Consider the following 23,381-nt stretch of genomic DNA (forward strand, 5'->3'; position numbering starts at 1 on the left):
TAGAGAGAGACAAGCCTGGAATATCTGCTGGTTGACTGGGTTGTAGCTCCCTCATTCCTCCATGTGTGCAAGACTGAGTGGAGGAGAACTTGCCCTGTGCTGAAGCTAGGTCTGCACTTGAACATGTCCTTGTGCATTGGCTATAGGAAGACCCTGGCTTTGATAACCAGGATTATCACTGTGGATAATCACTGTGAATGCAGATGTGTGCTCTGAGCTCCAGTGCCCTGTAACATGGTGTCTTTCACCTTTGCCAAAGAGGTCACAGAATCATAGAATAGTCTGGGTTGGAACGGACTTTCGAAGGTTATCTAGTCCAACCCTTAAAGGTCATTTCCATCTTCTTGTTGGGACCCAGAACTCACCTGTAATCCCAGGAGATTCTGAATTCCCCTGCTCCCTGTGGTCAGACTTGTACATAAATGCATTACCAGCAAAGCTCTTCACAGATTTCACTAGTTTTGTCTGTGCTCCCTTCCTGTATCCTCAGCTCTCCAGTTACTGCATAATTCAGAAGTTTTCTTCTTTCCCTAGGAAAATCTGAACCTGGCCCTGAACTCTGCTTCAGCCATTGGGTGCCATGTCGTTAACATTGGAGCTGAAGACTTAAAAGAAGGAAAACCTTACCTGGTTTTGGGTCTTTTATGGCAAGTCATCAAAATTGGGCTCTTTGCTGACATAGAGATCAGCAGGAATGAAGGTATGTATGGCTCTTGCTTTCAGTGCTCTACTGTTAATACTGAACAGCCTTTAGGATAAAGCTCTTTCAAAAAATTCTTAATTCAATTTTTTATTCCAGTATTTGTTCCCTGTCTTCTTGACCACTCTAATTTTGCTTGCTCTTCACAAGTTCCAGCCCTCCAAAGTCCAAGACTCTGGATAGGCTTTCATGTGCAGAGCCAATTTCATGCTCATTGGGTCAGGAATGATGATCTCCACCCAGGTACACTGGTGTTTTGGCACTAACTCTGGGATAAAGAAATGCTACACTGCATTCATGAAGCTGTGTTCTTGCTCTTGATGAAACCATTGCCAAACATCTTCTCTTTCTTGATGAAATCAGAATTATAGAATCACAGAATGATTTAGGCTGGAACCACCAGTTTCCAGAGTTCTCAGTTCCCATTCCTTTGTAGGTAGCCTTGCCCAGCTTAATAGCTATTTTTCCTTTCCTGGTATTTTCTCCTTCATTTCTCATCTCAGATTTCAGTTTGTGAGGGTAGACAAGCCAAGGTCATTTTTATTTCTTTTCAGGTTCTCTCTTTCCCTCATAGCCTTTCTCTGTAGCCATTCCTGGTGAAATTCCCGTTTCTTGCATATGGAACACTGTTCTCATTAGCATATGGAATTAAGGCAGTAATACATCCCAAACTCTATGGGAAATACCTGGGATGCACTAATATCATGTTTAGTTTTTCCCTGGTCATATCACATGGTGGATCAGAACAGCTCAGATGACACCTAATACACTCAAGTTGTTCTCATCCTCTGTTCGTATAAGCTTTTAGCTAAGAGCAGTTATTTGTATTAATTCCCTACTGAATGTCTTTGAACATGACACTACTAAATTACATTGCATTTTTATTACTGTCATCTAGTTCTTTCTATCTGATTTCCTGATAATCTTCTGTGTTGACTATGCCACCTAGTGAATATCACCATCAGAATTTTAGCACATTGCTAGTATTTGTGTCAAGACAATTAATGCAAAAAAATATGAAAACATTAGTCCAAAAATCAATCCATGTTCAACTCCACAAGAATCCTTTTTACAGGCTACTTCTCTGTCTTAACATTGTTCTCTTAATAAGATCCACTCTCTTTTCAGATACTTCTATTATCCATATTTCTTTCAAGGAATGACAAAAGTAGTCAGGAGATCAGAGCAGGGTAACACATTCTCCCTTTTTAGCAATTAGTTTCCATGTTATTAGTTATTCTTTTCAAAACTTGTTCTGAAGCCTTTCATGCTCCAGAGACCAGCTGAACATCCTGCAGTTGCAAGGGTCAGTCCTTCCCTCCTGCCTCTTCTTCCTTTTATGACATAACTAATACATTAATATTTCTGTAGAAATAGAGTATCTTCTCCAATTGACAGATGAGTTAACCCTACTGACCCATGAACCCATGAAGTCCTGTACAAATTCTTCAGAATACCTGTTTGTATCCAGTTTCAGCATGAAGGTCACTGAGATTTCCTTCATCTAAGATGCAGAAAGTCTGTGCTCATTTTTTCATTCCCGTTTTTCCCCTGAGCTGCTCAACATCATCATCTTTTCATCAAGATCTGGGGCAGGGAAATTGGGCAGTTCTTAGAGCACACTGAAATTGTCTTACGTTTCTATATGATCCACAGCTAAAGCTTTGTCCTCATTTTATTAATGAGACCCTTTTTCTGTTTGTGTGCTCTGTCATGCTAACCCAATTTGAATTTTGGCAACACTTCTGTTGCTTACTTTTAGAAACTAGGGTAGCAAAATGTGTTAGAGAGAAAATAGTTGTACGTTCTCCTCTACAAGTATTCACAACATCATGAATTTTTTCTTTTTTTCCTTGTTTAGCCTTGATCGCTCTTCTGAGAGAAGGAGAAAGCCTGGAGGATCTGATGAAGTTGTCTCCAGAAGAACTGCTGCTGAGGTGGGCAAACTATCACCTGGAGAATGCAGGATGCAACAAAGTCAACAACTTCAGCTCAGACATCAAGGTATGAGAAACGCTGACCAACAATAGCAAAACAGTAGCTCCACACCCAAATATTGGCCCTCCAAACTGGGATTGTGTGCTGAAACAATCCAAACAGCTGAGATTGCTCTGCCAAGCACATGGAGCTGGGTGCATAAAATAATTTTGGTGGGGTTTACGCTTTCTGCTTGGTAGTATTTCTCCTCCTCTTGACCTCCCAGTCACCACTGCCAGTCCCAGCACACCAAACACCTTGGAAAGGAGTGACTGCTGTCTCTGGACTGGGCATACAAACACTGCCGCTGTATTTTCAGTTCCCTGCCTCTATTGCTCTCCTCCTTCCTCAGTGTCCTTAGATGCCTCTTGACCTGGCTTTGCTTTGGAGAAGGCTAGACCTTACCCAGACATGTAACAAAGTATAGGGGAAGAGGATGAGGCTCTTCCAATTCACCCACTTGATCTTTCCTTCAGTACAGCACCTGGGTCATGTGCTCCTCCGACTCAACCTTTGCTATAACTCTGAATGCACTTACCTGCAGCTTTTAATTCAGTGGGACTATTCAAAATAATACAGCTAGATGGAGAGGCACTTGTAGAGATGGGTCTCTAGTCCATGCAGCATATTTCACATACTTGGGAATTCATGGACTTGTAGGTGCAGATTTCAGCAGAGCTTTCTCTGTAGCACCTTCATTCTTCTTAGACAGAGCTATCTGAATCTCAGTGATGCACACTGATGAGTTTCAGACACTAAAGCCACAGTGTGAGGCTCAGCCAGCATCCCAGGGCTGTAGGGAGTACCTCAGGGAGGGTGTCTGAGCTGGCTTCCAGGCAAGCCAGGGGCTGCCCGGCACACCAGCCTCACCAGCCACGACCCCACCTGCCCACTCCCAGCATAACATGGGAAAAGCTCTGCTCCAGAGGTGCCTGTTTGTGGGTTTCACCAGAGGCTGAAGCATGAAAAGACATTTACTATGTCTTTTTTGACATACATTAAAAAAAACACCAGAGAAGGCAACAGGAGAGTCTGAGAGTCACATTCAACAATGAAGTTTTTATTGTAACAGATTTTTGGTTCACTGAGTAGAAGTGACTGGAGAATATCCATTGAAAGGAAAAGAATGGAGTCTTTCTCATCTTTATGTAGGCTGGCTGAGAGGACTATAATGCAACTGATTAAATCCTACCTGCAACTGAAAGATAAATCACACCATATTTACAACTGGAAAATGAAGCACACATTTACGTTTCAGAGGCAAAGACTTCAGCCTTTACAACCATCCTCATAATTAAGTGTATCACCCCACCTCTCTTCTTTTATAAATAACCACTTCTACATACGGTGGGTAGTAATGCAGATGTATAAGACTGAAAATGCTTCAGGTAGTCTGCTTTGTAGTTTGAAGAGTATTAGTTGGGTTGGTTAGTCAGGTTTCTAGACACTAACCTGTAGTTTTGTTTTCAGTTTTTTGAGTTATTTCTGAAGTGAGATTAATACTTTCCACACATAGAAGCAACATTACATTTCACAAAAGATTAAAGACAAAACATGTTAAATCCTTGTCTTCTTCCTGCTCTTTTGCCTGAAAAATGATGATACCATTGTCAGTTTTAACTTTTGTCCTTGAAAACTATGCTTTCTCTTCCATAACTGTTCCAGCGTTGCTTTGAAATCCGCTTTAAACATCTGCTTTCTCCTTCTGCATTTTCTTTTGTTAAATGCTCAGCAGTCTGACTTCTACAGCATTATAAAGGTATGTGTTTTCTTATCTCTAATCTAATGTTCAGATTAAGTCAGTTCTAATATTGAATCATAGAATAGTTTGGGTTGGAAGGGACCTTCAAAGGTCATCTAGTCCAACCCCCCTGCAGTGAGCAGGGACATCTTCAACTAGATCAGGTTGCTCAGAGCCCCATCCAGCCTGGCCTGGGATGTCTCCAGGGATGGGGCATCCACCACCTCTCTGGGCAAACTGGGCCAGTCTTTCACCACTCTGATTGTAAAAAGTTTCTTCCTCTTGTCTAGTCTGAATCTGCTTTCCTTTAATTTAAAACCATTAAGCCTTGTCCTATTGTAACAGGCCCTGCTAAAAAGTCTGTCCCTATTGTTCCTGTAGGCCCTTTTAAGCTCTGAAAGGCCCCTTTTAAGTACTTTGTTTTTGCTGTCCTTTTTTCTAAGTGCAACACACAGACTTTTGTCTCACATGTTGAGCATTCTGCAGCATATATATATTGGCTTAGGGAAGAAATTGATCTGGCAAATACAGCATAGAGTAGGAATTGCTAAGTGCTTCCAGATTAATTTAATTATGTAGCCCAATGATTGATGTAATAAAAACGAATCATGCAGGAACATTGTTCAGGGGAGCACTGGCATGCAAAACCTGAGCTTTAGATGTAATTTTTCCTCCATTTAATTTCTCTGTCTGTCACAGGACTCAAGAGCTTATTACCATTTGCTGAACCAAGTTGCTCCCAAGGGAGATGAAGAAGGCATTCCAGCTATTACTATTGACATGTCAGGATTAAGGGTAAGATGAGATAAGTTTAGAGTAAATGCTGATATTTTCTGTTACTTGTATTGCTGACCAACATGGAGTTGCACTGGGATGCCAGAACAAGCAAACTGGTTTTAGCGTTGCAATATGATCTTGTATTTCAGATATCAAAGCTTTCAAACAATTAAATTATGTGCTTTCCCTTTTATTAGATACCACTGCTGAAACTTTAACAACCATTGAACCGCACTGATAAACTACTAATATGTAGCAAGTATATTTAAATATATTTATTTAGGTATTTCATCAATCCACTCCCTTTTATACAAAAAAAGCAATATAGTGAGACGGCTGCATTGTAGGTAAAGCCCATTCGAAAACACAGACCTGCTGTTAGTAAAAGCAGGAAAGGAGACAGCTATAAACCCCACAAGGATCTGCTTTAACAGCCCCACATGTGGAGACCACAAGTGGGTCTTGCGTACAGTGCCAGGCACTGGGTTGAGGCTGATGGCCGCAATTTCTGCTGGCACAGGAGAAGGACGATGTCCAGCGAGCAGAGTGCATGCTGCAGCAGGCAGAGCGGCTGGGCTGCCGACAGTTTGTCACTGCCACTGATGTCGTCCGGGGGAACCCAAAGCTAAACTTGGCCTTCATCGCCAACCTGTTCAACAAATACCCTGCCCTGCATAAGCCAGAGAACCAGGACATCGACTGGAGCTCTATTGAAGGTAAGGAAAATGCAAATAAAGGATGCTTCTGGACACTCATGCGGCAGTATCCCTGCTCTCAGTTGATGATACAATAACTTAACCTTATGTCCTTCCAGCATATATTCACTACACCGTTAGCACAGGCATCCTTGAGAAGAGGGTTCTGTTCTGTGTATAGCACATGTTAAAAAACTAAAATGTTTGTGGGATGTCTGAACCAGTATGGACATTGTGCATACTTGTTAGTTGAAATTAGGCTTGATCTGACATTCTGTTAACTGAGAATATAATTTAAAAATCAGATCTTGCAAAAGCTTGCTGCCTGCTTGCTCTGGGTTGGGGTCAGGACCACCGTTGAATGGATCATTTGCTGAGCTTCGGGTCTTTCTTCCTCAACCTCATAGCAAAACTGTTCATGTTACAGCACAGGCTGTTCTTGAATTCTTGAAAGCATTTCAAGGCCAATCTGCCTAAATACTATAATATATAGGGCATGAAGGAATATTACATGCTGCATTGTGCTCTCTTATTTCACATGTCACCCACTGTCTCCTTCTGTTTGTAGTTCAGTGCACTATAATTTCTGAGTTATGGCTTCATCACAAGACACTTATTTTATGAGAGAGTTGTGTTTTGCAGGCCTGTTGATTGATGTATCTGTTGTTTTAGGTGAAACAAGGGAAGAGAGGACATTCAGGAACTGGATGAACTCCCTGGGTGTTAATCCACGTGTAAATCATTTATATAGGTAAGGGGAGGTATTACACTTCCTTCAGATGATGATAACTACAGGCAGCAAATTGTTTACAAAAACATAAGAACTTTTGGACCCTATAAGAATATAAGCTGCCATTTTTTGGTTTTGTTTTGTTCTTGTTTTTGTTTTTTAGGAAACTAAGTTTACTTCTACTGATAGTTTAGTTTAGTTCCATTCCTCTATTGTTTGTACAATGATATACTATTTTTATTTTTTTCAGTGACCTGTCAGATGCCTTGGTTATCTTCCAGCTCTATGAAAAGATCAAAGTGCCAGTAGACTGGAACAGAGTGAACAAACCACCATATCCTAAACTGGGTGGCAACATGAAGAAGGTATAAAAAGCTGGAATAGCTCCTGTAGCGATGTCCTACGCTTAAAGGATGTCTATATCATTTCAAACAGCAATGTGGCCACTTGTGTTGCTCTGAATTCCCAAGTACAGCACAATAAATGACTTTTTGTCTAGTCAGTGAAGAATTTTTCATCTGAAAAAGAGACATTTATTTGATTCACTGGTTGTTGTTGACAGATGAACAATATTTCTAAAGTAAAGACACTTGACACCATTTGTGTCAATATTTAAAAACTGTATTTGCAGAACACTTTTGCTACTGTCTTAGTCACCAATTATAATGCATCTTCATTGTGAGTCATATGGCACCAGCTTAATTGCATCTGTCTGGATCACTGCTCTCTACATCAAATGAAGACAGTGATGATAAGCATTCTTGACCAGATGCATCAAGAACTGATCACAGAGTTGCTGCTAAATACAGGGCTTTCGTCCAGCTATCTGGATGAGTAATTCCATCCAGTTAGGCCAGAGTGATTAACTGACCTAAAATATTGACTGGGACACTAATCCTTTGTCTCAGTGCAATGTCATGATGCTGGAGGTACCCATGAGGTATAGCTTTGTATTTTCCAGGGTAATCCGTTTTTCAGGCTCTGATTTCCTTCTGTGTTAACTCTTTACCATGGTATTTTTGGGATGGAACTGGCTGCTAATAGTCAAACGGCTGCATTATTACAGAGCCCCACAGCTCCTCTTTGCCCAGGAGGTTCTGGGCTAAGCGATTCATAGAATTTAAAGTAATAGTGTCTTGTCTTCTTTTTTTTCTATATTTTTGAACCTCACTAATTGACCCTGTCATTAACAGCTTGAAAACTGCAACTATGCAGTGGAACTGGGAAAGAATCAAGCCAAATTTTCCCTTGTTGGCATCGCTGGGCAAGATCTTAATGAAGGAAACCGTACACTCACGCTGGCTTTAGTTTGGCAGTTGATGAGAAGGTATGTACGGCCATCAGATACAAACTTCTGAGTGTTTTGGTATACTCAGCTCATGTTGTAATAGTTTCCTGATGCTATCACTGAGAAGGGTCTACAGGTTACAACTTTCTCTCTCCTCTGTTTGCACTTATATGCAAAGACAGAGTAACCTTTTGCTCGCTCCTAGTTAGGGATGTGATCAGGAAGCACATTATCTTGTGGGCAAAACCATTACAGTCAGCTCATGCAGAAGATTATTATTGTCACTATCTGTATAGCATGAATAAATGTTCATTGCATGAAAGAGAGAAGAAGAAGTTGAAAGGTTTCTGTATCAGGGAATAGGGAGAATGTACTGGAAACAAAGAATTGATGCAGAAGTTTTATAATCCACCTGAAGGGGATGCAACTCTTCCCACTTTAATGTAATTCTGTGTGTGTGCGTGCGTGTGTGTGTGTTTCTGTGTGCGCTCCATAATCGGATGTAAAGAGACCCAGTGGTTAGAAACTGAATGCAGGCAAAATTCAGTTTATAAAGCAAGGTACAAGTTTATCTGTCACGTAATTAATCTAGAGATGTGGTGATTACTTGCCATCAATTTGGGATGTCTTTCCAAGGTGTATGCTGACAAGCAAAATATTCGAGGCTTGTATTTATGCAGGTCAGTCTTACATGAACATAAAAATTCCCTTCCAGCTTTAAAGTCAGTGATTTTTTTTAAGCATTGTGAGAATGAGTCATTTACACCAAGATCCACTAAGAGAGACCTTGTAGGAAGTTTGAGTGTCAAAACCTCTTGACACTCCCAAAACAGTGATTAGGGAACTAAGGGTGAATTAGACCAAATAGATGAATATAATGTTATAATATAATCCATATATACTGTGAGTGTGTGGGAAGCAGGGGAATATCAGGTCTAAGGGGACTGTTGGGGTGACCCCAGTCAAGCTGCACACATACAAGATGGTTCTGAGGTTACAGTAGACTTTGAGCAAATGCAGGTATACCGGTTTCCCTCTTAAGGTACACCCTGAACATCCTTGAGGACATTGGTGGTGGAGAGAAGGTCAATGATGAAATCATTGTCAGCTGGGTCAATAAAACACTGACTGCAGCCGGGAAGGATTCAACCATCTCCAGTTTCAAGGTACAGTTTTTTGTTAGAAGTCTCTGCTTAGGAATCTCTTATTCAGTGTGTTTGTGTGTGTATTATATACATTGCCTGTATATAGATAAACATATATACATGTACGCAATATATTATAATATAATTAATTACATTTTATTATTTTTCATTCCCTTTGAAACACATGTTCAGATACAGATCTTTTATTCAAGAGGCTTTATTATGAGAAAGTAACAGAAACGTGTTATGAATGTAACAGGAAACACCTTCAATGCCAGTTTGACACAGGAAATCAAAGTATAGAGCCAGGAATGATGACTGGAATTAAGCAAGAACTGCTGTGCTATTGATTATTAAATGAAAGCAGTTACAAATGACAGTATTAAAAAGAACAATAGCAATACTTTCATGATATGGTAGTACCATTCAGGGGTGGTGCCCTGTTTTGCAAGGCACCTTATAAACACAGAAATGGTTCAGTTCCAGAGAGATTCCAATTTTGCTAACACATCTGAGACACTTGCCAAGCTGGGGAACAGTCAGCAGATATAAATCAGCAGTGTGCACCAGGAGAAGACAGATCCATCAGACTTCGTGTAATGAGCTCAGAAGTCAAACAGCTGGTCTACCTCGCACTTCCCATCAGTAGATGTGTATCAATGTCATCTCCCCACAGGAAGCAAATTGACTAGCCCAGCACCTCGTCTTTTGATTTAATGATGTCTCATTCATTGGGGAAAAAAAAAATCCTTGGAAGGATTCTTAGTCTGCTTTAGATGAAAAATTATGCTAAGCAGCCCTTTGAGAAGATCCAAATGGCTTTTGACTGAGCTGTCCATGGCTTTTGAGTGTAGACTCTGGCTTTGTGGGAGATCTGTCATCTTGTTCTTGCATATAATTGTATTCTTCATCTCTGCAGGATAGCAAAATCAGCACCAGTATGCCAGTCCTGGATCTCATTGATGCCATTCAACCAGGATCAATCAAATATGACCTCTTGAAAACAGAGGACATGAATGATGAGGAGAAACTGAATAATGCTAAGTACGTTTGTGCCAAGTGGCACTTAAGATGAGCTACCTGCTCAGACTTCCCTGACTCTGTCTTTGAAAACTGCTCTGCTATCATTGTCATCTGGCACAACCTCAACTGAGAAATACCTCCAGAGTTAGAAGCATGAAGGCTAGAACTTAGGCAGTAAAAAAGACTATCAATGGAAATGAAGTGTGTAATGTTATAATTCGTGCTTTATAATTCCCTTGAAGGGATCAAAATTACTTGGCTTCACAGGCTCCTGTTTTCTCTTATTAAATTTAAAATTCTTTCAGAGGTCAGGGAACAATGCCAACAATAGTGAGCCATGGAAACCAGTGATTAGAGGTCATGATACCTCTTTAGTCACATACAGGTGGAACAAGGGCATATTTAAGAGAGAAGGGGGAGGACATGCCTGAAAAGCTGGTTTTATGGATGTGAATATTGATTTTTTTTTTCTTGAGTGCAAACCATTTCCTACCAGAGAGTCAATCCTTGGGGCATCCCCCTTTCCTTTCAGAGTTATACAGATCATTTCCTGCTCTGCTCATCAATTTGGCTTCTCCTTTGCTGCATGGCAACTACAAAAGAGAAAAGGATGACTAAGGCAACCAGAGCTACCATCATTTTTATAAAGACTTTTCTCACTACTGTTTTTCCCTTCCATTTCCTACCACCTGTTCCCTTTCTTACAGTCCTATGTGTGCTTCTCTCCATACTTAATTTCCTCATCCCTCTACTAATGTTACCCTCTTCAGTCCTCCCTTTCTTCCTCCCCCCCGACATGTTTCTCTGCATTTGGGGGAGAATTTCACAAAAGTGTGTGCTCTGCAGTGGGAAGAACCTGAGGTTTTCTAGCTTTTTTTTTATGAAAAATAGGGATAAGAGACATACCCCCTGGACAATAGCCAACAGCCATGAAACAGTGCACTCTGAGGAGAAAGATAGGAAGGTCAGCTTATAGATGCTGGGTACAACTCAAACAGAAGTCCCTGAATGTTGATTTTCCAACAACACTGATCTCCACCAACATCAGCCTTCTGCTTTCCATCCTCATGAATTTGTTTACATGTGAAGACTGAGCAGCAGAGATCGAGAGGGAGCAAAACCAGAATGGCTGTTTGTGAGGATACTTTTTCAGGAGATGGAAGACTAACTGTTTCATATCAGACTTTGACCTGCAGTCTCCCATGCTCTAACCATCAGGGAATGCACTCTACCTTTCACTACAAATTAGTTCTTTACAAACTTGTCTCATACATTTCTATAGAAAAGTTTAGTTTTGATGAATCAGTAAGAAAGTTCCCAACTCACTCTGGTACTGATCATGTGGAAAACTTAACAGAGATAAAATTAATGCTACTGCACTAATTTATTTCTTTGTTTTTTTCATCCCTGCAATGCAGATATGCCATCTCTATGGCAAGAAAAATTGGAGCAAGAGTCTATGCCCTTCCAGAAGACCTGGTTGAAGTAAAACCCAAAATGGTCATGACAGTGTTTGCTTGCCTCATGGGAAAAGGCATGAATAAAGTTTAAAGCACAAAAGACTTGTACCAATACCTGGTATTCACCCTTTTGACTTCCTCAAACTGGATGCTCTTCTTCGTATCAAGGAAATATGCAGAGCGCTCATGCTTTTAAGGCATGAATGTTATACATGGTTCCAGATCATACAAAAGTTGTGTATCCACGTGTATCCAGGAAATGTTTTGTTTTGAACAGTAATATGTGCTTGTTTTCTTTGCCTTATTTTCCATTTTGCTACATATAACTATTTCATATTTCTGATTAAGTTTCCAATACTGAGGCCTATACATATCCTTTTATTAATGGATACCAGGGTTTTCTGTCAAAGGTCACCTGGAGATCTTTGTCTTGGGAAGTACAGACAGCTTTTAGGATAATGAAATGTTGTACACTGCTTCTGCCTGAAAATGTCTTCATGCTTCTGGTAGCATTTCTGCCATACTTTCCTTCAGTTTGTACCTGGGACAACAAAAGTGATTTCCCCAAGCCAATGCAAGTATCAGTGGTCTATATTGACCATATTTTTGGAATGGTAGGATCCTCCTACAAAATTCTTGTGGAAAGACAGAAGTGTTTGGAGTCTGCTATGTGTTGCTGGTATATGAACTGAGCAGTACTCTTCCCTGCAAGTTATGCCTCTGCCATCAGTGGCATTACTCCCAGAGTACATTACTACTCACTAGAAAAAGTATACTGTAACCTGGTCCTCCAAGAACACCCAAACTGTGGAACCTTTGCAAGAAATGCTCTCCATAATTCATTTTTATGTATGTCATAAGACACTTAGAACATAAGCAGGTTGAAAAGCATGATAGAAATTAAAACCATGTTAAAGAAACTGAGGGGATATACTCAGTTAGTAGCAATAAGATGTGAACCAAAGGGACGCAGAATGATATATTTATGTAGTAGGTAAAAATTAAACCCTGTTAACTTTAAAGACTTGCACTCGAAGGGCTGCGGACCTGATTCAGGAGAGCATTTAAATCTGTGCTTGTGTATGAAACATACTAAAATGCTTCCCTGAACCCAGGTTGGGATCCTCAGTGGAGCTAAATCAGCATAGCTTTGCAGCTAACAAGGCACTGTTAGTTTGCCTCAGCTGAGGACCTAGCTCTGTCTACAGATAGCGGGATATATTTGCACTGAATCTCTTCCTTGGCATGAGTTGTTTACTGTTCTGGCTTTTACGTGGATTTTACTGTCGTGAAATGCAGAAGGAGGGAATTTTGCCTTAATGCAATCCCAGTGACACAGTCTCAATTCCTTCCCTATCCTCCTCTCTTCCCTCCTGCCCCTTCAGAATTGCCTTAATGAAGAATCAATATTCAGTGACGCGAGAAGCCTCTCCAAATAAAATGTTCTATAAAGCCAAATGTATAGTCTTTGCTTTTAGTAATGCATGTGCTAATTGGGAAGTGTGTATCATATGACTGAAATAGGGATGGATTTAAAAAAAAACCAACAACTGTGGCCTTGCTAAGGATTTATCTTCCATATTGTTATTGAAGCTATAGATTGTAGAAAGCAGGAAGAATTATTCCCTAGGTCATTTCTGAACATGTCGCTCTGAGACACTGCCAAAGATGGGACACTGTGCTGGCTGGACCTGCAGCCTGACTCAGTACAATTTTCCCCATTCAGTGCAATCCCTGTCATCCTCTTCCTTTGCTCATATACCTGTAAGCTTTGTTTCTTTAAGCACTCTGCAAGGCAAGCATGGTTCCTGTACTAATGGTCAGATCCTCTTCCTGATCAGATCTGGCTGTCCTGTTCCTCTCCTGAACCTATGGCCCTGTTCTGGGTTCTCTGTCTCAGGGAGATTTTCTCACCCCAGACTCAGGAGTAGACATGAGGGATGAAGTAGATGAGGGATGGGAGATGCCACTGAGGTGAGGGAGGAAGGGCTTTTCCCTTGGTCCCAGCTTGAATGCAGGGACTTGCAATCCCCAGAAAGAAGAAGGGATTTTTCAGGCATTTCCCATTCACCAGCCCTTAGCAACTCAGTTTTCTTTTTGCATGGGGGTAGGATTTTTAGAGGATCCTGCTGAGAGGTGCAGGGAGAGGACGCTTTCACACATCATGCACTTCCCATAGGCAAGATGTAGGACTTCAGGGGCCCTGGAAATCAAAACCTGTCTTCTACTTTAGGTTCTGGAGAGGGTCCAGGTGATGTATGCTGTTATTCAAAGCATGTTTTGTAAAGGGGGCTGCTTCTCCTCAGCATCCCGGCACTGGACCTAGGCACCCTGCCTTACAGTCCTCCCCGTTGCTACTCCCCTGCCCCCAGGCTGAGTTTTGAGACACTATGCCTGAGCCCCAACCTACAGCTCTGCACCAGAAGTGAGCCCTGGCACCAGTGACACCTAACCACGAGATGGCAGTCACTCTATCTGGAGTTTTAGAGGCTGCCATGCATGAGCTCCAAAAACGCTCTCCTCTGGGAAAGACAGAAAAATTGGGATATTTAACCCAAGGCAAAGTGCTCCACCTGCCAGTGCACAAAACGGAATAAGTGCTGTTGGCAGGGATATTATATTAAATGTCTTATCAGACCTTCATCCCTACCTCTATAATCCCCCTTGAAAAATAAAGCTCTCATGGACCTGAAGGTGTGGGAATACCTGCATTCTGGTACAGGAGTATGAACATTCTCACTTTTCAATTCACCTCTTGTTTATTTGATGGACTTGAGGATTTGCTTTGATGAACTGGTAAAAGTAGCCTGTAATAAAGCTCCCAGAAGATGCTGAAGGGGTTAAACATGACAAACATAAACCAAAAATAGGATCTGGAATCTTTTGCCATTGCTTTTCTACAATTTTTCCATCACTCTTAGAGAAAGCAGCTGTTTTGGGGATTCACTCCCAAATCAAGCTGGCTTTGTAAGCACTTCCATTATTGATTTTCATTGCACAATTAATCATAATTTTCAAGGCTTCAAAAAAGCTTAGACATCCATATGAGTAAAAATAAAACATCAGCAGTTAGACTAACTAGGAGAAAAAACCATGAGGGCAATCAATCCACACGCTTCAGAGTACAGTCTAATCACCAGATGGACTCAGAAGGAAATATTCCCCCATAGTGTAGTAGAGCATAATTAAATGCAAGATGAGGATTTTACACCTTCTTGTAAATCATCTATCCTGGCTAGAAATCATCTGTCCCGGCTTTAGAAAGGGGGTAGGAAGCAGCATGGCTGGCTGCTGTGCTCTTGTATGGACAAAATCATATTTCTACTTCCTCCAGAGATGGAATTGAACCAAAAACCCAACCTGACATCATTCCTCCTTCCAACTGCAGCTTACTTCTGGTGCGAGTCAGATGTCAAACTTCAGGTCTTGGTATCCATTGCTGCCTAACCATGCAGCAGCTTTGGTTTTGTCTCCTACGTGGAAAACAGGACTTTGCCTCTGGTAGATAAAGCTGCAAAAAGCACATGAGCAGCACCGGTCCTACAGCAAGTACTCAGTTCCTGCTGCTTTCAGCTTGATGGGGAAATGGATTCTGATGCCTCCAATCTTGCAAGCACACGTGTTGAGTTGCTACCAAGACCCTCTAGCTCCCCATCTTCTGTCACTTCTGGCAGCCTCCTCCACCATCTGGAGAATGGACTTGTCAAGAATTTGGGAGCATTTTCCTCCAAGCTGCTCAGCCACTTTAAGTCCAGTATTTTTCAGGCAAGCAGACAAAGCAAGCAGCAGAGGGTAGAGTCACTGAATGCCTGAGCCTCATTGCCTGCTGTCTGGAGAGCAAGCTCAGAGTTAAAATTTACACACAAACTTCAGAAGCTGATCATTAAGCAAGTCAGTAATAGGAGAGCTCTGTGTGGACTTTATATAGTTTAGTGTGGGTGAACTCTGAATTAGGACCAAAATAACTTAATAATGTTCTCCTTTTCTTCATATTTTTTATGTATATCAGTACTCTGCAGCAGTTAGTTCTCTTCTGTCACCAGGAAAACTCGTTTTTTCCTGATGATCTGTTTGCTGCTCAGAAAGTAACACACAGCTCTGAAATAAAATTACTATTTTTAAAACATTGTTTTTCATCACTTCTTCTTTACTTTTTGAGCCCTGATCACGTTTTAAAGGCACCGGTATCTCACAGGAACCTAACTTGCTCCTAGGGTGCAAGCTACTGTTGTTATTACAGATTCATGATAAATTGTCCAAAGCTGAGAAGGGCCAGAATTCTCACAGGCTGTGTGCTCACAAGTAATGATATGCCTGAAAGTTGTGAAAAGGGCAGAAAGCTACATAACCAACCATGCACATAAGCACTGAACTCCCACAGTGCACGCATTAAGGATCTAAAGCAATACAGGAACGAATATCTGTGAACACACAAAGCATGGAGAGAAACCCCACACTCAGGAAACCTGCTAGCAGGTGGCTGATGTGCACGGTGTTGCTTTGGATTCATGCAGGCAGAAAAGCAATGATGTCCCATGGCCAGACACTTCTGGCAGCCTGCAAAGTTGTCCTCGCTCTTCACTGCAGGTAAGCAAACCAGACACATCATGTGTTGGTTTGTCATTGAGGTGGGGAGATGTCTTCTGCCCAACCCCTCAGTAAGATGTCCTCCTTTGATTTTGCAACCCTGGAGGAGAACACCCTGCATGTCTGAGAGGTGGTGAATAAGCCTTAGGTACAACAATCTCTCCATGCCTTCTCCCCAAGACCTGTGTCTGCTTGAGTGCTAGTGAAACAGTCCTGTGGCTAAGAAACATGTCAGTGAAAGGCTCAATTAGCCACATCAATGACAAGTAATAGAGATCTCCAAGGAGGGAGGCAGGCCTTCACTGCTAGCCCTACCTCCACTGCTTGCGGCACTGTCAAATTACATTTCACATTGGGGAAATGTACCCCATAGTGCTTCAATCACAATCCTTCTCAGGCCAACATGGGGCAATGCTGTCTATGTGGTGATCAGTTCTCATAGACCAGCCAAAAGCCTTTAGAAACTTCCCAAGTTTTCTGCTGGAGCCAAGTTCTAGAAATACAAGTTTTGCTAATTTTAAAGGTTGTGAACTGTGCTAGTGGGACCTGTACTGTCAGAAACCTCCTTGGCTCACCAAGGGAACAACCTCCTAATACAGGTTCAGCCTCTGCTGACCTGGTGGCATCCATTCAGGAGTACTCAGAGGCTTTGAGCTTGGCAGAGGAACAAACTCTCATAAGGTTGTTTCATTCCACACTTCTTATACAAGCTCTGGGCAGGGGGATACCCAGCACCACGACAGAAATTCCTCTCTAGCCTACAGTGATCTCCAAAAGGTTTGTTAATGACACCCCAAACAGGAATCATGGGGCACTCAGAGCATGGATGGTCCTTGGATGCAGATAGCAGAAGCTTTCAGCACAGATGCTCTCAGCTGACCAAGTAGTCACAATGGGCTGGGCTGGAGCAGCCACACAAATGGTGTCACTGCTTCGCTGGAGGTTTGCAACTGTGACACTGAGAGTGCACTATAGGGAAGCTCACCTCTCCCCATCCCCGGGGGGACAGAGGAAAAGTCAAATGTCTATTTGTATGCACTTGTACAAGAGCTCTTCTGCTGGGACAGTGATAAGTGTCTCTCTGTAGTGTGGATCTGCTTGCCCAGACTGATGGTCAGCAAGGGCTGAGTGTGAGATGTGCCTCTCCAAGGTGGGGACCACACCAGCCAAGAGGGGTGAACTTTGCTTCATGGAACTTCTCCTCACCAGGATCCTCAAACAGGTCCTGGCATCCTCCAAACAGCTAGTATACTCCAAAAGCCCAAAGGAAGGGCCCACTCTGCCAGATGCCATGTAAGCAATGTGAGCAAGTGCAGAAAGCATCGTTACTCCAGGGCTAATTGCATTCCTGACATGTACATACACACCTGTGTACATAGAATGGGGGACAGGTGTGCATCCATTTGCTTGCACCTTAGCCAAAACGTGCTTTCTGTATGTGGTACTTAGAGCACCTTTCTCAAGCATTCAGAAGCTCTGCCTGGAGTGCTCCTATGGCTTCCTTTGATATCCTGTGTTTAAGGAAGTTAAAGTTGCTTTGCAAGAGCTCCTTGTTAAGATACTGGCAAATAATTAAACATCTAATGGCAATAAGAAAACACGAGTCACTTCGACAACATGTTGTTCGGGTGGGAGTTGATAATGGACCGTGAGGAAACAGAGTTCATGAGGAAAGTGTTTAAGCAATACAGACACTTCTTCACCTTGCCAAAACAGCACAGACACTACAGCACCTTTCTCTCTTCTGACCCTGGAAAGCTAAACAGCAGGGAGAGTGGAATAAAAAATGAATAAAGTAGGTTGGCACAACCGAATACACAAAAATGCAAAGTGAACATGTATTTTTGGCCTCTGTTCATACGTATCAGCCATGATTGAAACATGCTGCTTGTACAGCACTCACCCGGGGATAAAAGCTCTGTTTCCTCTCAGGTTAACCCATCATTTTCTAGTATAGATAGCGTCTGATTTTTATATTTGGGAATGATGTGAGGGAGAAATGCCAGAACCACATAAATTTAGACATAGTCCAGATTTTCCCCTCCTGGTGGTTTCATGAGCTGCAAAATTGTTTCCAGAATGAAATGACAGAAGTTGGCGACATTGGTCATGTATGTGAATGATCACAGTGTCCTACGGAGATTAATTGGTTCATGAATAAAGATGAGGAGCTGAGGTGTGCAGGGAGAAATAATTTATCAATTATACGCCTTGGAAAACTGAAAGATGATGTGGCCTTAACGGCTGAATGGGTTTGAAAGGGAGACTTGTAAATTGAGTTCTAATTCTGTTCTGCTGCATTCGTAATCTAGAGCTGCTAAACTAATTGCATCTTTGTGTGGTTCATGAGCAATGACACTCAGCTGCATCGCACAGCAAGCAGCAGAGATCAGAGTTTAGTCAGATTTTAGTTGTCCTTTGCTTCATGTAGGAAGGATGCTAACCGGTTACCTTTGGCCTCATTGGTAGTGATAATGCACAAAAAATAAAAAAGGCAAGAGCCTGCAAGTATTTTTCAGGAGATTAATTTTGCATTTGAATCTGAATTGAAAGAACCAAGAAGGATAGCACAGACTCACTTGGCTTTTGTGTTACGCTTGGGTCACATGGATCCATCAGAGAGATTACCCATCCCTGGAGGGACTCGTTGCTGATTAACTGGAAACAAGGATTCTGGAGGATCAAAACAATAGCAGAATATGCTAATCTCAAACAGGGAAAAGGATATGAGGAATGTGGCTGCTGGTATCAGCTGACTTCCCCTTCTGTGTGCTTGTTAGCAGGTTTACTAACAGACAGCACCAACCTAGCATGTGCTCTGGCACATGCTGAAATACGGACTCAGATCTGAGAATCTCTGTGTAGAACGAGGTTTGTTATTTAAAATCTTGCTGCTGGATGCTGTGCAAAGCCCAGGATCAAAGAGAACAGCCACACTTAGGTCCTAGTTGAGCTTAGAGGAAATCTCGCCACACTTTGTTGCTGAAAGCCAAGGCTGCCAGTAATGGGGGTCACTGGCAATTACTCAGCAGCACTGCTGCAACTGTTTGAAACCGTCTGGCTGCAGCAGTTCAAGCAGTTCCTCCTTTTATACATGTTGTATCTGACCGCTTTCTGGGGTCTGGTTCTCCTCCACCAGCAAGAGCAGCTGCAGGAGCCCAGTACGATGCTTGGGCACAGCTGAGAATCTCAGAGTATGGTGAGGCAGAGGGTGCTTGATCAATGATATCCTGACTTTGCTGGGAGATGGGTGCTTGGCCTCTTCTGTTGCCACCTTTTCGGGCACCAACATCTCAAACCACCACACAAAGATGGGACAAAGCCTGGTCTGGTTGAGGTACAACACCTGTGCAACACCAGGAGGGTATGGGTGTTACTACATGACAACGTTGAGAGGGAGGTGAGAAACAGAAGATTCAGCCAAAACAGTGGAAATATCTCTTTAGAATTGCCCTTAAAGTGTGATTATATTTTAAAAAGCAATATAGTAATGGCACCAGGAGGCTTTATATACTGCCAGTCCTAATTCCCACATGTGTAGTTGTCAACAAAGAAATCAAGAGATTACTTTGCTAATTATCTGCTCTAAAAACTAGGACTTGATCATGCATTTTTAAATGAAAGCCCATGCATGTCCCCAGGCTACTCTAAAGGTTAACAGAAACCAACACAGATCAAACTGTCTCCCATTACTGCATGGCTTCTGGTCACATCTGCTGCATTAACACTTGCAGGCACCAGTTCAGCATAGCCCATGGCCTACCCAGTGTAGAAGTAATATTAATAATTAATAATAATAGTAATAATTAATCCAGGTGCAGCAAAACCTTTGAACTCAGAATTTTTGATGAAGCAGCACTTCATCAGGGAATGATGATTCATCAGAAGCAAAAAGAGTTGCTGGAAAGGCTGTTTTGCTGGATTCCCCAATTAGAGAAAAATATTTGTTTGAGAAAGGAAGCTTTCAAACGGCTGAAATCTCCCCTTGCAACAGTTCCTAAATTCATGCTTGTTTCCTCCAGATCTCAAAAAAACAAAGAATGCATAGAAATGTGAGTTAAATTTCAATAAAATCAGGAAAAAGTTTATAAATTGAGTAAAATTCAAACAAAAATTGAAATATTTGGTAAACCAAATTATTTTCACTTTGCCCTTCACAGTCTTTTTAGGATTGCCTTTTTCTTCCCAGCTTACCTAGGAACTCCTTCCCAGGTTCTAAGAAATTTTTGAAGATTAATATACAATATACCATTGTAGGTAGAGCAAGTATATCTTAATTTATGACTTTCATAGGCCAGAACACAGCAAATTGCTTCTGCCCATAACAACTACCTGAAGTGTCCAAGCTGAGGGAGGGAGTTAGAATCCATAGGATCCACTGGAACAAACCTTCCTACATCTGAGCGAGTCATCCCAGCTGCAATGCCCATGAAGAGGACCAAGCGTTTCATCACCCTTTGAGACGCCTACAGGAGGTCACAGACGAATTGCTCCCAACAAGTGCCCATTTCTCTGTGGCGCCTATGGAAGCGTCACAGGATGGCTTGCTCAGGTACAGCAGTTTGCACTGGGAAGGGCTGGCATTAGAGGAGATAATTCTCTCTTCCTAAGCAGATGAGACAAGCAGATAGCGGGAATGTCAACGTAAATCAAAGAACAAATGATAACCCCTAACAGCTGGGTGGAAGCAGGAAAGTTAATGCTTAAGTTTGGTGTCTAAATACATTCCCATACCTTTCAATTATGTCAGTAGTTTTATTTTTTACTGTTCTGCCTGGGCATTCCTCAGCAGCTCACAAAGCTTTGGGGGTAATCAATGTACAGCTGGTTGCTCATTAGAGCAAACCACAGCAATGCAGTATAAATAGATCACACCAGGAAAGGAAATCTGACCTGCTTGGAGACCGAACTGTCACAGAAATTGCCGTTGTGTGTGAAATATGTGTTACACAGTACAAATACTCCATGCTTTTGAAAATCAGACCACTTCATCGAGGTGCTTACTGACCAGGAACCTCGTTTTAGGCACCCAAATCCAAAGAGTTTGACTACTGCTGATCAGTTGATGGTGCTGGGGGTTGTAGTGGATGTGGAGCTGCCATTTAGTCACCAAAGGATGGTGACCAGTGGCACTGGGTTTGAACACTTTGCATGACCTTGTTGCTGAGACAGACTGTGTGAGTGGATGAGGATGTAGCCTGTGATGGTTAGATACTAATGCAGAGAAAAAAAGCAGAAAAAAACTATTGATCCAAACAAGCAATGTCCAGCATATGCTTGAAAAACAAAGGGTTTGTATCGTGAGATCTTGCTTTCAGACAAGCAAGAGATGTGGGGATATACATCTCTGCCTCCTGGTTAGTCACATATTCCTTTTTGTTTTGGTTTGGCTTGGGTTGCGGTTTTTTGTTTCATTTTTGATCTTTCATCCTGCATTTACTTTTCTGTTTATTGTGTTTTAACCAGTGGGATGCTTCAACCACAAGACTCTCATTTGTCCTTCCCTCAGAATTTCCTCTAGTGCCTCTAGTTTCTTCAAACACCCGTTTTTTTCCTTTTTTGTGTGGGTGAGATATTTCCAATGCATACCGGAAAACAGCAGCTTTCAAACAGCAGATGAACCATCTCTTTGCAACAAGTTGGGGAACCCACAGGAAAAGCAACCAACATACAAACATGTCTGACACCTACCATTTGTCCAAAACTTTCTTCTCAGTTAGACAGCAGAAAGTGTTCCCTTTTCCCACCTAATTAACACTTTAAGACATAGAAAAATATGATATTTTTTTCCTCTGTTACCAGCAACCTCCACTCCATCAGCTTTTCAATCTCGTGTGTTACACCTATCTCAGTAGACTCAATTTTTCTCTAAATTCAAATATCTATGCATCAGACATTTCCAGATGAATGTATGCCTAAATGACCAAATTCTGTCTCCTGTATTTTATCCTCTGTTGCCAGTTTGCTTTTGCCTACATGAGGGAAAGGCATCTGAACCACTGGTTTAAAAATCAACCCCTGTGGTAGAGCGCTGCCCACTGCCCTTTCTGGAAACAGCCTCTGTACCTTACCAGAACTTCCTATTTGTTTGAACAATATCTAGAACAGATAAAGTAGGAACTACAAAATCTAGGTAAGGTGTCAGTGGTTTACCTTTCCATTAGCTTTTTTTTTTCCCTTTCCCTTTCATGTCCAGTTTGTGCTCAACTCCAGTTTGTTGATTTTCAGTGTTGATGTATTTTCACAGATGTTAACCCCACAGTACTCGCTGGGGAGCATGATTCACCTTTGCTGATTTCAGCCATCTAAAACTGAGCTATTTGCCTTCTTAGGGCAGGTCTACCCTCTTAAATGAAAGAGAGCCAGGACTGAATTCAAACTCCAAAGTCCCACCTGCATGCCTATCTGGAGCATTGGCTCAGATCTGAACCAGAGCAGTTTTAGAGGGTGTTAGAGGATGCAACTTAGTCCATATTACCTAATCTTAGTTCCAGGGCTTTCTCCCAGGCATTTTTCCCCCAGTTGTATAGCCCTAATCTTAAAATACACCTACAATCTCAAATAATGTAGTTCCCCAATCTTCTCTCAGGTCTGGGCTCCCTGGTGTTCCCACTGCATGTGTATTGTTTCACTCCTCAGTCCTCTTCTGGAATGAATTCCCTCTGGAACAAAACCATGTTGTGTTTCTGGGGACCAATCACCTGAAAAACCTTTTATATCAGACAGCATGGATGAAACTGTCCCAGGTTTGGTTCCCTCATTCTGCACCCACACAAGATGCTCAGCCAATGGATGGCATTAGGGTGGGTCTGATGCTGGAGATGAAAATGAGCAGTCCTCTACATGCCATAGGGGCATTTTCTAACCAGAGCCATGCCCTGAACTGTTACGTTGGTGTGTGGAAGAACAGGACTTGGACCATGTAATAAGCCTGTAATGACCTAGGAAAGTTGGATTTACTGTTCCAACACAGAACATTTATGGAGATCATCTATTCTGGACATGTCAAATTCGTTCAGCTTTTCTGGACAACCGTGGGTAGAAATCTAGGCAGTAAATCTTAGGGCACACCAAAAATAATAGTAATGAGATGAAGAGTTACCAGTAATTTTTCTTGAAAAGCTAACCCATATGAAAAATACATGGATGTCAGAATATTACAGAAAAGAGGACATGGAGCAATCTGAAATCCTTGGATGGATTGAGTGTTAACCAAAGAGGTAGAAGCCAGTTGCAGAAGACAGAGACCTAGTTGGTG

At 41.9% G+C, this 23,381-nt stretch overlaps 1 protein-coding gene across 3 annotated transcripts in view; it reads left to right on the top strand.

The window, feature by feature from the left end:
* LCP1 (lymphocyte cytosolic protein 1) overlaps nucleotides 1-12,994 on the top strand; it is a 67,271-nt gene extending 54,277 nt beyond the window's left edge. For all 3 annotated transcript variants that reach the window (XM_065857345.2, XM_065857270.2, XM_065857190.2), the window contains exons 7-16: nucleotides 535-700; nucleotides 2,562-2,704; nucleotides 5,118-5,213; nucleotides 5,716-5,911; nucleotides 6,563-6,641; nucleotides 6,871-6,985; nucleotides 7,814-7,947; nucleotides 8,951-9,074; nucleotides 9,973-10,097; nucleotides 11,495-12,994. In XM_065857345.2, the coding sequence (XP_065713417.1) occupies nucleotides 535-700; nucleotides 2,562-2,704; nucleotides 5,118-5,213; nucleotides 5,716-5,911; nucleotides 6,563-6,641; nucleotides 6,871-6,985; nucleotides 7,814-7,947; nucleotides 8,951-9,074; nucleotides 9,973-10,097; nucleotides 11,495-11,627 (1,311 nt within the window). In that variant the 3' untranslated portion in view covers nucleotides 11,628-12,994. The remainder of the gene's footprint in view (nucleotides 1-534; nucleotides 701-2,561; nucleotides 2,705-5,117; nucleotides 5,214-5,715; nucleotides 5,912-6,562; nucleotides 6,642-6,870; nucleotides 6,986-7,813; nucleotides 7,948-8,950; nucleotides 9,075-9,972; nucleotides 10,098-11,494) is intronic.
* The last annotated feature ends 10,387 nt before the right edge of the window (nucleotides 12,995-23,381 follow it).

Source organism: Patagioenas fasciata, chromosome 1, assembly GCF_037038585.1.
Source record: "Patagioenas fasciata isolate bPatFas1 chromosome 1, bPatFas1.hap1, whole genome shotgun sequence".
In the NCBI taxonomy this organism is placed as follows: domain Eukaryota; kingdom Metazoa; phylum Chordata; class Aves; order Columbiformes; family Columbidae; genus Patagioenas; species Patagioenas fasciata.